This window comes from Argentina silus (assembly GCF_951799395.1).
Source record: "Argentina silus genome assembly, contig: scaffold_126, whole genome shotgun sequence".
NCBI lineage: Eukaryota > Metazoa > Chordata > Actinopteri > Argentiniformes > Argentinidae > Argentina > Argentina silus.
Window position 1 is genome coordinate 116,927 of NW_028152680.1, and position 12,500 is coordinate 129,426.

At 51.6% G+C, this 12,500-nt stretch overlaps 1 protein-coding gene across 1 annotated transcript in view; it reads left to right on the forward strand.

The window, feature by feature from the left end:
- Positions 1 to 12,500, forward strand: part of LOC310824697 (son of sevenless homolog 1-like) — a gene marked incomplete at its 3' end in the record, with an annotated part of 31,483 nt that overhangs the window by 11,894 nt on the left and 7,089 nt on the right. The window contains exons 3-9 of the mRNA XM_083697955.1: positions 1,468 to 1,599; positions 2,514 to 2,678; positions 2,915 to 3,124; positions 3,932 to 4,075; positions 4,311 to 4,421; positions 4,616 to 4,714; positions 7,779 to 7,906. Of these exons, the coding sequence (XP_083554081.1) occupies positions 1,468 to 1,599; positions 2,514 to 2,678; positions 2,915 to 3,124; positions 3,932 to 4,075; positions 4,311 to 4,421; positions 4,616 to 4,714; positions 7,779 to 7,906 (989 nt within the window). The remainder of the gene's footprint in view (positions 1 to 1,467; positions 1,600 to 2,513; positions 2,679 to 2,914; positions 3,125 to 3,931; positions 4,076 to 4,310; positions 4,422 to 4,615; positions 4,715 to 7,778; positions 7,907 to 12,500) is intronic.

The following is a 12,500-nucleotide window of genomic DNA, read 5'->3' on the forward strand; positions in this document are numbered from 1 at the left end:
CCCCTGGCCTCCCCCAGCCTCCCCTGGTGTTCTACCTCCCCCAGCCTCCCCTGGTGTTCTACCTCCCCCAGCCTCCCCTGGTGTTCTACCTCCCCCAGCCTCCCCTGGTGTTCTACCTCCCCCAGCCTCCCCTGGCCTCCCCCAGCCTCCCCTGGTGTTCTACCTCCCCCAGCCTCCCCTGGCCTCCCCCAGCCTCCCCTGGTGTTCTACCTCCCCCAGCCTCCCCTGGTGTTCTACCTCCCCCAGCCTCCCCTGGTGTTCTACCTCCCCCAGCCTCCCCTGGTCTCACCACCAATGCTTCAGTGAACACTTTATCGCTGGTTAGTTTTTAGCAATTATCAAAAGCTATCAGACACACACACACACACCACACACACACCACACACACACACACACATACAACCTAATACGGCAGACTCCTTCCCATATTCAGTCCGTCTGTTTCCTCCATGTTTTTAGGTTTGATTTCACCTTTCTGCTTTTGTTTTGGTGTGTGTGGTCCTGGGTCGGTTGTTTTGGTGTGTGTGTGTGTGTGTGTGTGTGTGTGTGTGTGTGTGTGTGGTCCTGGGTCGGTTGTTTTGGTGTGTGTGTGGTCCTGGGTCGGTTGTTTTGGTGTGTGTGTGTGTGTGGTCCTGGGTCGGTTGTTTTGGTGTGTGTGTGTGTGTGTGTGTGTGTGTGTGTGTGTGTGTGTGTGTGGGGTCCTGGGTCGGTTGTTTTGGTGTGTGTGTGTGTGTGTGTGTGTGTGTGTGTGGGGGGGGTCCTGGGTCGGTTGTTTTGGTGTGTGTGGTCCTGGGTCGGTTGTTTTAGTGTGTGTGTGTGTGTGTGGTCCTGGGTCGGTTGTTTTGGTGTGTGTGTGGTCCTGGGTCAGTTGTTTTGGTGTGTGTGTGTGGTCCTGTGACCTCTGTCATTCGTGCTTGTGCGTGTTGTGACCCTTGGAACCCAGTGGATCGCTGCAACCTGTTCTGTTGATGTGTAGTCTTCCCCCTATGTACAGTAAGGACTACACTACCCATACCTATAGTAAGGACTACAATACCCATACCTACAGTAACAACTACATTACCCATTCATAAATGAAGCATAAACCCTGTTGTAGCCACAGCATAAAACAGTCATTTAGAAAGGCTGAGTCAGCTGATCGTTGTTGACAGAAGCTCTCAGTGATGTAGTCCTTATTGTAAATATGAGGAATAAGCTCTCAGTGATGTAGTCCTTATTGTAAATATGAGGAATAAGCTCCCAGGGGACGGACGCTGCGTTGTGCTGATGAAGGGGTTCTAGTTGGAGTCTGTGTGTGTTGGAGTCCTGCAGGTCATTAAAGATGGCCGTCCCATTCTGGCCCCTGCACCCTTGCCCCAGATGCCTACTCTTTCTTTCTGTGCTCACAGATCTAAACAAACTCCCTCTCCCCCCCACCCCGCCCCTCCCCCTCTCCCTCCCGCGTCCCCCCCACCCCGCCCCCCTCAGGAGCGCGTGCAGAAGAGTTTCCCTCACCCCATAGATAAGTGGGCCATCGCTGACGCCCAGGCAGCCATAGAGAAGAGGAAGAGGAGGAACCCTCTGGCCCTGCCAGTCGACAAGATCCACCCTCTACTGAAGGTGAGGGCGGGGGGGGCGGGGGGAGGGGGGTGGAATGGAGGGGAGGATGAACTAATGAATGGGTGAATGCCAAGTGCCCATTGATAAACTGCCAGCCTGACAATTGAAGAATAGAGAGTCATGTTTCCTGACTGGAGTTTCCTCAGAAACTTTACCTCCCCATCAACAAAGAGTAGAAGGACCAGTAAATCACACAGGCAGGGAGCCTCATCCACCTGTAGGGGGCAGCAGACCATTTTTTTTAATGTAACCTTTATTCATACAGGGGAAACACACTGAGACCAAGGCCTCTTCTGCAGGTGCACCTTGTCCACAATATCTATGCAATTACAACACAACACATCAACACAACACAGTTAAATACAGTCATCAATACATCATAGAAAACCACAATATATCAGGAGAAACAATCACATCCTTCACTAAAGAGGTCCTCAATCAACACCCTGAACTGCCCGAGCAGAACCAGAACATCCAGCTGAATCGTTTGGACCAGCAGCAGTCCTCTGTGGCCTCTGTGGCCCAGTCAGTGAGTTGAAGAGAAAGTGTGTTTCCCCACAGTACCTGACCTGGCCAGTAGAGGGGGGTGTGGTGACTGACCTGGCCAGTAGAGGGGGGTGTGGTGACTGACCTGGCCAGTAGAGGGGGGTGTGGAGTCACTGCAGAGTTGCCAACGAGGAAAAATTAGCTACTGATACCAAGAAGAGACCGGTAGGCAGACAGACAGATGAGCAGAGAGGCAGACAAACAGGCAGACAAACAGGCAGACAGACAGGCAGACAGACAGAGAGACAGACAAACAGGCAGACAGAGAGACAGACTGGGGTATAAAACTCATTCTCCCATGATGCCTTACTGTTGTAGGAGGTGCTGGGGTATAAGACTCATTCTCCCATGATGCCTTGCTGTTGTAGGAGGTGCTGGGGTACAAGGTGGACCACCAGGTGTCCGTCTACATCGTGGCCGTGCTGGAGTACATCTCAGCGGACATCTTGAAGCTGGCGGGGAACTACGTTCGGAACATCCGCCACTACGAGATCTCCCAGCAGGACATCACCGTGGCCATGTGTGCCGACAAGGTCAGGGGTCACCCCCACGGACGCTGCTTATTGGTCCAATGAGAGACTGAGAGATTGTTGATTGGTTGAATGAGACACTGTGACATCATTGTGTTGGCTGGCTCCAGGCCCCAGTCCACAGGGTCAGAGAGAGAAACTGGGAAATAATGCCTGCTTTGACATTCTGTTCCTGTGTGTGTGTGTGTATTAACCTGTGTGTATTAACCTATGTGTGTGTGTGTGTGTGTGTCCTCCAGGTGCTGATGGACATGTTCCACCAGGATGAGGAGGAGATGAGTCGGTTCCCCCTGCTGGACGAGGAGCCGGCGGTGGGGGAGGAGCAGAGCTACCAGGACCTGGTGAAGGTGCTCCTGGCCGAGGGGAGGCACTACCTCCGGGACCTCACCCTCATCATCAGGGTGTTCAGGGAGCCCTTCGCCTCCAACGCCACGCTCTTCTCCCCCCACGTACGTACACACACAGGTTAACACACACACACACACACACACACACACACACACACACACACACACACACACAGGTTAGAAGAAAGACTGTTTATTTGCCATGCAATCAATTCTCATCAATTGTTGGAATGAATCTTTTTGCACACACCCCCCCCAAGACAACACACACGCACTGCACACCCCCCCTCCGAGACAACACACGTGCACACCCCCCCTCCGAGGAAACACACGTGCACACCCCCCCAGGGAGAACAGAGCGCTGGGCTCAGGGTCAGCCATCATTTTTCGGCGCCCCTGGAGCAGTGAGGGGTTAAGTGCCTTGCTCAAGGGCACAACGGCAGTGGTAGGGACCTGGATATGATGCCAGCAACCCTCCAGTCACCAGCTCACATCCAGATCCTAACCCTAACACACACACACACACACACACACACACACACACACACACACACACACACACACAGGTTAATACACACACGCACACCACACACAGGTTAATACACACACACACACACACACACACACACACACCCCCACACACACACACAGGTTAATACACACACACACACACACCCCCCCCCCCCCCCCACACACACACACACAGGTTAATACACACACACACACACACACACACCCCCCCCCACACACACACACACAGGTTAATACACACACACACACAGGTTAATACACACACACACAGGTTAATACACACACACACACACTGCTAGCTCTTATGCGTCCTATAAGACTGTAAGCCTGTGAGAGGCGTCTAAAACCAAAGCCCCCCCCCCCCCCCCCCCCCCCCAGGACGTGGAGAACATCTTCAGTCGCATCGTGGACATCCATGAGGTCACCCTGAAGCTGCTGGGCCTGATCGAGGACACGGTGGAGATGACGGATGACTGCTCTCCTCATCCTCTGGTCGGAAGCTGCTTCGAAGACCTGGCAGAGGTGCTGGGTGTGTGTGTGTGTGTGTGTGTGTGTGTGTGTGTGTGTGTGTGTGTGTGTGTGTGTGTGTGTGTGTGTGTGTGTGTGTGTGTGTGTGTGTGTGTGTGTGTGTGTGTGTGTGTGTGTGTGTGTGTGTGTGTGTGTGTGTGGTTAACACTGTGTGTTTGTGTGTGTGTGTGTGTGTGGTTAACAATGTGTGTGTGTGTGTGTGTGTGTGTGTGTGTGTGTGTGTTCTCAGGAGCTGGCCTTTGACCCCTACGAGTCGTACGCTCAGGACATCCTGCGGAGCGGCTTCCATGACCACTTCCTGTCTCAACTGTCCAAGCCCGGCGCCGCCTTCTACCTCCAGGTCAGAGGTCACACAGGCCACACCCTCCCGCCGCCAGGCAGACACGTGATTGGTTCTGATCTCGTTGTAACAGTCATGTGATCAGTAGATGCATATGGCTGATGTCTCATTTACCAAGTTAACACATACCCCCCTCTCCCTCTCCCTCCCTCCCCCCCTCCCTCCCTCTCCCTCCCCCCCCCCCCCTCCTCTAGTCTATATGTGAGGGGTTTAAGGAGGCAGTCCAGTACGTTCTACCCAGGCTGCTGCTCACACCCGTCTACCACTGTCTCCACCACTTTGAGATCCTGAAGGTAACACACACACACACACACACACCACACACACACACACACACACACACACCACACACACACACACACACTTCCTTGCTTATGGTCATCCATAGTGGATGACTTCTACTGCTGTTTGTGGGTTTGTTGTTGACTGTATAGTCCAGGGCGGGATGCACCCTGCCTGCCACAGAGAGATCACAGACAGGCATATGAAGATCACAGACAGGCATATGAAGATCACAGACAGGCATATGAAGATCACAGACAGGCATGAAGATCACAGACAGGCTTATGAAGATCACAGACAGGCATGAAGATCACAGACAGGCTTATGAAGATCACAGACAGGCATGAAGATCACAGACAGGCATGAAGATCACAGACAGGCCATATTCGATCCTTCTCTCCTCTTGCTGCACTGTGAGGTGGGTCCCTGGGGGGCAGCTGTGAGGTGGGACTACATCCATACCAGCGCCCTGGAGAACGTCAGCACCGTCCACCAGCGTGTCCTCAGCCTGCTGTCCACAGCGCTGGTGGTGCTGTTCACCTGCATCCTGCTGAGGAAGCACTTAGGAGGGTCCCAGGGAGCCAGACTGTGGACAAAAAAAATAAAGGGTTAGGGTTGATGGTGTAAACCATAACCCATGTCCTTCTTCTAGCTTTGTGACTGCCTATGGCCCTAACCCCTAACCCTAACCCTAACCCCTAACCCAGGTCTGAGCATTGATTACTTTATCTTATGATGACTGATGTTCAGATGATTCACTTACTTAAACAAATGGATTTGTTGTAAGTTGCTTTGGATAAAGACGTCTGTAAATGTCATGAATGTAAATGTCATACCGCACTTCTTTAGGAGGTCTTTGGTTGGTCCTCCACATGCTTTTTCGGACCACCTGCGGAGCGACGGCCCAGTTGTAACTGTCTGTTCCAGATCTTCCACGGCAGAGCGTCAGCTGGCCGACGGCAGGCATGGCCGAGCCGTCTGAGTTGGTGGTGGGTGGTTGGACGGTGATGGACGTTGTTTTAGGAATGTTGACAGAGAGCTCCACTCTGCTGTTTGCTCTCTGCAGCTGTGAAGGTCTGTTTGCCCTCTGCAGCTGTGAAGGTCTGTTTGCTCTCTGCAGCTGTGAAGGTCTGTTTGCTCTCTGCAGCTGTGAAGGTCTGTTTGCTCTCTGCAGCTGTGAAGGTCGGTCTTGTAGGTCTTCCACAGCTCATGTATGCGTACAGATGGAAGCTTTCTTGCAGCTTGGAGCCTCCTGATGTTGAAGAGGCTCCAGGGTTACCAGAGTTACCCCACTCTCAGCTTCCATGTCCTGGTGGAACAGTGTTGGAACACACAGGAGGAAGACCTTGAAGAGGACTGGTGCAAGAACACAGCCTTGCCTCACACCAGAGCCGCTCCATGTGGGTCAGATTCTTGTCCACCTCCTGTCACCCTGGCCATCATCCCATCGTGGAACTGTCACAGGATGTTGACAGATTTCCTCGGCGGCCATCCTGCAGGAGGACCTTCCAGAGGAGACCACGGTGTGTCCGACGCTGTGGAGAGTTCCACAAACACCATGAACAGGTCTTGCTTTTGTTCACGGCACTTTTCCTGCAGTTGGCGTGTGGTGAAGATGTCCACTGTGCTCCTGTTGTTCCTGAAGCCACACTGGGATTCTGGGAGCAGGTCGTCGTGACGATGGTCGTGAGTCTGGGGATTCTGGGAGCAGGTCGTCGTGATGATGGAGCGTGGTTTTGGAGTGGTCAGCTCTGCAGCAGCAGATGGATCTGTCCCCCTTGTTTTTAGAAATGGTGACAAAAGTCTTTCACTTCTGCCAGTCAGTGTCTCCGTGAGATTTGGCAGGTGGCAGTTCTTTATGGCAAGGCTGCTGGTGTTGTCCTTCTGGGGGGCTTCCCTTCCAAAAGAAGGTGGAGCCTTTTCCCTCCTCCCTGAGTAAGCCTTCACCCAGGAGTCTGGTCTCCTAGAGCACCAGAGAGCAGCAATGTGAATGTCATATGGCTTCAGCTCTGCTGTGATTAGTCCTTGGTCCTGGCTGGTCCGTGCTGGAGTCCAGAAGAGTCCTAATGTTCCATGTTGTGAGTCTTAAGTCAGAAGATATTGTTTGTTTTGTTTTCGACCACAAGGCGGAATGTCCTGGTGCGGTAGCCTATCCAGGAGACACACACACACACACACACACACACACACACACACACACACACACACACACACACAAACGACCCAAAGCCTCTTTGCAGCAGCCTTGGAAGGTGGCCACTGAAGGGTAAATCTCGCAAGTCATTTTACTTAGCTTAGCATAGCTTAGCATAGCTTCGGCCTTGTCCTTAGACAGCACAGCTATAGAAAGACATTCCAGGGGTCCAGGTCTCCCCAGGGCTTCTACGGGGTCTCCCCAGGGCTTCTACAGGGGTCTCCCCAGGGCTTCTACAGGGTCTCCCCAGGGGTCCAGGTCTCCCCAGGGCTTCTACAGAGTCTCCCCAGGGCTTCTACAGGGTCTCCCCAGGGGTCCAGGTCTCCCCAGGGCTTCTACAGGGTCTCCCCAGGGCTTCTACAGGGTCTCCCCAGGGGTCCAGGTCTCTCCAGGGCTTCTACAGAGTCTCCCAGGGCTTCTACAGGGTCTCCCCAGGGGTCCAGGTCTCCCCAGGGCTTCTACATGGTCTCCCCAGGGCTTCTACAGGGTCTCCCCAGGGGTCCAGGTCTCTCCAGGGCTTCTACAGTCTCCCCAGGGCTTCTACAGTCTCCCCAGGGCTTCTACAGGGTCTCCCCATGGGTCCAGGTCTCCCCAGGGCTTCTAGAGGGTCTCCCTAGGACTTCTACGGGGGTCCCAGTCCCATATGAAACTACAATAATACTAATAATAATACTGGTGTATGTGACTGTATGTCTACAAGCACATGAAGCAGTTTTTGGAGGAGAGAGAGAGAGAGACAGAGAGAGAGAGAGAGTGTTCTTGTTCTTTCTCCACTTCTAATCTGCCTCATGAGTTCTGTCTTACTGCATCATGATCCCTCACCACCTGACACTCCCCCTCCCCCCTGCCCCCTCCTCCCCCCTCCCCCCTCTCTCCGGCAGCAACTGGAGGAGAAGAGTGAGGAGGAGGAGGATAAGGAGTGTCTGAAGCAGGCCATCACAGCACTGCTCAACCTGCAGAGCAGCATGGAGAGGATCTGCTCCAAGAGCCTGGCCAAGAGGAGACTCAGGTACACACACACACACACACCACACACCACACACACACACACACACCCCACACACACACACACACACACCACACACACACACACACACACCACACACCACACACACACACACACACACCACACACACACACACCACACACCCCACACACACACACCCCACACACACACACACCCCACACACACACACACACACACACCACACACACACACACCACACACACACACACACACACACACACACCCCACACACACACACACACACACACACCACACACACACACACACCCCACACACACACCACACACACACCCCACACACCACACACACACACACACACACCCACCACACACACACACACACACACCACACACACACACACACACACACACCACACACACACCACACACACACCACACACACACACACACACACACACCACACACACTGCACATGCATGCACGCACACACACACACACACAGACACAGACACACACACACACACACTCTCACACAGACAGACACAGACACGCACAGCAGTTTGTACTACAGACGTTTTGGTGCACCCCTCCCATCCTCTGACCACCCCACCCTGAGTTTCCCTCTGGACCCAAAATAGACTGGGGGGGGGGGGGGGGGTAGTGTGTTGTCGCGGGGGTAGTGTGTTGTCGTGGGGAGGGGGGGGGGGGGGGTAGTGTGTTGTTGCAAGGGGGGGGCGGTAGTGTGTTTTCCCAGGGAGGGGGGGGGGGGGGGGGTTGTGTGTTGTCCCGGGGAGGGGAGGGGCGGGTGGGGGGGTTGTGTGTTGTCCCGGGGAGGGGAGGGGCGGGTGGGGGGGAAGTTGCGTCAGGAGCTGGGTTGTCCTGTTCTGGTATTATTGTTCTCGGCTTTGGAAAAAAAAAAGAGTAAAAAAGAGATTGAGAGAGGGAGGTGAAAAACCCCCAATCCTCTTTGAGTTGGACTCCGGGATTCTATCTTCCTACGCTGTTTTCTCTCTATCACTCCTTTATTTTGAAGGAAACAGTTTTTCTGGTTTTGAAATCGTTGTTTGTTGTTTACCTGGAGTTGGGGAGTATGAGGACGTAAGACAGGCTTTTTATTCATTTTCTCCTTCATTCGTTGCTGTTGGTTTTCTATTCCATCTTCTGGTGGTTTTTAATTCCATCTTCTGGTGGTTTTTCATGGGGAAAGGATGGATTATTATACGGTATGTTTGCGTCGATACCTTGCCTGGAGAGGGGGATGAAGGAACGAGAAGGGAAGAATGGACAGAATGAGAGGAGGAAGTGTGCCGGGGTGGTGGTGTGTTTGTTGCAACTCTCCTCTCCTCTCCTCTCCTCTCCTCTCCTCTCCTCTCCTCTCCTCTCCTCTCCTCTCCTCTCCTCCCCTCTCCTCTCCTACCCTCTCTCCTCTCCTCTCCTCTCCTCTCCTCTCCTGTCTCTGTGAGAGAAGAACAAAGCCTGCACCTCTAAAACCACAGACACATGTCTTTACTGTAGTTTTACAGGGATAATATGCATGAGGGGAGGCTGGTGGAGGTAGAAATCGGAGGCCGGGCTCTTTGTAAGCATGGAATGGAATAAGGAACCGACACGTTTGATACCATTCCTCATTCCATTCCATCCAGATCAGGAAAAGACATGTGCTGCCTTATTTACAGATCTCTCCAAGGCCTTCGACCCGGCCCACCATTCCCTACTCAGTCAGAGGTAGTCTGAAGTAGACCTGGATCAGGCTTCATGTAGATGGTTTGAAAATGATTTAACAGACAGAACACAATGTCTCTTAACTGATGATGTGAAATCAGGTTTTATGGACATAACAAAGGGTGTTCTACAAGGATCGATTATTGGTCCGGTTCTTTTTACTATTTACATCAATATTGGATTATCTGTAAATAACTATAACCTGCATCTATATGCTGATGACACTGTTGTTTATGTTATTGCCTCTACGATTGACCAGGCTCTCTCTGAGCTACTGTCTCCATTCGCTGTCCTGCAGAGAACATTTGTTGGGCTGAGGTTGGTGCTTAATGCTGGAAAAAACAAATATATGTTTTTTACCAATTCACAGAAAAATGTATCTGATTCATGCATATGTACTTTGGGTGGTGCCCCCATTGAGCGTGTCCCGAGTATAAATACCTGTATAAATACCTGGGCATTTGGTTTGACAAAGACTTGACGTTCAGAAAACATACAGAGGAGCTTGTTAAAAAGCTAAGATTTAAGGTGGCCGTCTTTTCTAGGAATAGATCTTGCCTTTCCCCGAACAGCAGGAAGCAGATTGTACAATCAACCTTTATACCAGTGCTTGATTCTGGTGATGTCATCTACTGAAGTGCAGCAGCCACGACTCTTAAACCTGTGGCCATCTACCACAGCGCCCTTCACTTTACCACAGGTGATGGTTTTAATACTCATCATTGTATCCTTTATCAGAAGGTTGGACCTTGTTAAAGTCCCGTAGATCTCTGAATTACTCCTTACTACTACTTACTCCCAGGTTACCTAACCTCATTATTAATATTCAAGAACATCAATGACCTGACTGGTTCTCAGAGTTGGTTAACTCTGGAGGTTCCTCAGGTCTCCACCCAATTGGGTAAATCTGCTTTTAGTTGTGGTGAACCTCGCTGCTGGAACAATCTACAGTAAACATGACAGTTGGATGTTCTGGTTCTGCTCAGGCAGTTCAGGGTGTTGATTGAGGACCTCTTTAGTGAAGGATGTGATTGTTTCTCCTGATTTATTGTGGTTTTCTATGATGTATTGATGACTGTATTTAACTGTGTTGTGTTGATGTGTTGTGTTGTAATTGTATAGATATTGTGGACAGGGTGCACCTGCAGAAGAGGCCTTGGTCTCAGTGTGTTTCTGTAGGAGAGGCCTTGGTCTCAGTGTGTTTCTGTAGAAGAGGCCTTGGTCTCAGTGTGTTTCTGCAGAAGAGGCCTTGGTCTCAGTGTGTTTCTGTAGAAGAGGCCTTGGTCTCACTGTGTTTCCCCTGTATGAATAAAGGTTAAATAAAATAAAATAAAATTCCATGCATTACAATGAGCCCATCCTCCACCAGCCTCCCCTGGTTCCCAGTAATCAGCCAGCTGATGTTGGGTCGTTAGCCGTGGTCAGCTAACGACCTGGCAGAGGCTGCCATTGTTGTTTATCCCTTTGTTTACTTCCTGTTTACTTGTTGTTCTCGTGTTCTTTTCTTGTTTACCTGAAAGATTTCGTTGCAGAACTTCAGAACTTCAGCATAAAGAGTTTGAGATGCAGTTTCTTACTTTTAGACTAATGTCAGCCTTGCGTGCGTGCGTGTGTGTGTGTGTGTGTGCGTGTGTGTGTGCGTGTGTGTGTGCGTGCGTGCGTGTGTCAGAGAGCTGTGTTTGAGTGCAGTCTGCTCTCCTCCAGAGGTTCTCCAGAGGAGTGTGTGAGTGGGTCTGAGGCGGGGCGGTGGACCCCTGTCACCCTGTCCTCTGAGGTGCTGGTCTCCCCCCCTCCCTCCCCCCCCCCCGCCCAGCCTGGCGTCCGCCAGCCCCAGAACACAGTAAGCTGCTTCCCCTCCTTGTGTACGTTGGGGAGGCTCCCTCACGCCTCAGAAGCCTCTCTAGATCACATCTTTTCATCAGGGTTCGAGAGCCCTGCCCCTCCCCTCTCCCATCAACCCCCCCCCACCCCTCCTTCTCTATAGTTGGACAAACCCCTGCTGATTCTCCCTCCCTCCCTCCTCCCTCCCTCCCTCCCTCCAGCAAATGTTACACCAACGAGACAGAAAGACAGAAAGGCAGCGTTGCCTGACTGGTCTGGCCCTAGGGGTTCCAACTCAGGAGTGTGTGTGAATGAGTGTGTGTGAGTGAGTGAGTGAGTGATTGCGTGCGTGCGTGCGTGCGTGCGTGTGTGAGTGTTAACTAGGTGTCTTTAGAGGTGCGATCATCTGCAGTAGCACCTTGGGTGTGAGAACACTTTAGAAATAAAGTAAATCATTATAATTATTTGTAAATAATTGATTAGTAGTAGTCGATGCTGGCCATGCCCCCAACACTCCTTTTGTGTTTCTGTTAGCAGTGGCTAAAGTTAGCTCAGGTTAGCGATGGCTAAAGTTAGCTCAGGTTAGCGATGGCTAAAGTTAGCTCAGGTTAGCAGTGGCTAAAGTTAGCTGAAGTTAATGGGGTTATTTAAACAACTCTGAATTATCTGGCCCATAAACTGCTTTCAGGGTAAAGAACTATCTCACTAGAGGGTGTAAAAAAGATGAACTGTCCCTTTAATAGGATTTGAGTAGCATAGACACTTCCAACCAACTTACAAAACCAATTCTTACAACCAACCAACTGTCACAATCAACTTTCACAACCAACCAACTGTCACAATCAATCAACCAACTTTCAGAATCAACTCACAAAACAACCAACTCACAGCGATCTCCGTCTCCATGGTTTTGATGACAAGTCAGTTTCCACTGTCAATGTTCACATCAGACCCACCTGCCCCTTCCTCTCTCTCCTCCCTTCCTCTCCCTGTTTTCTTTTCTCTCTCTCTCTCTCTCTCTGTCTCTCAACTTTTCTCTTCTTCTATTTCCACTTGTATACACCCCATCCTCC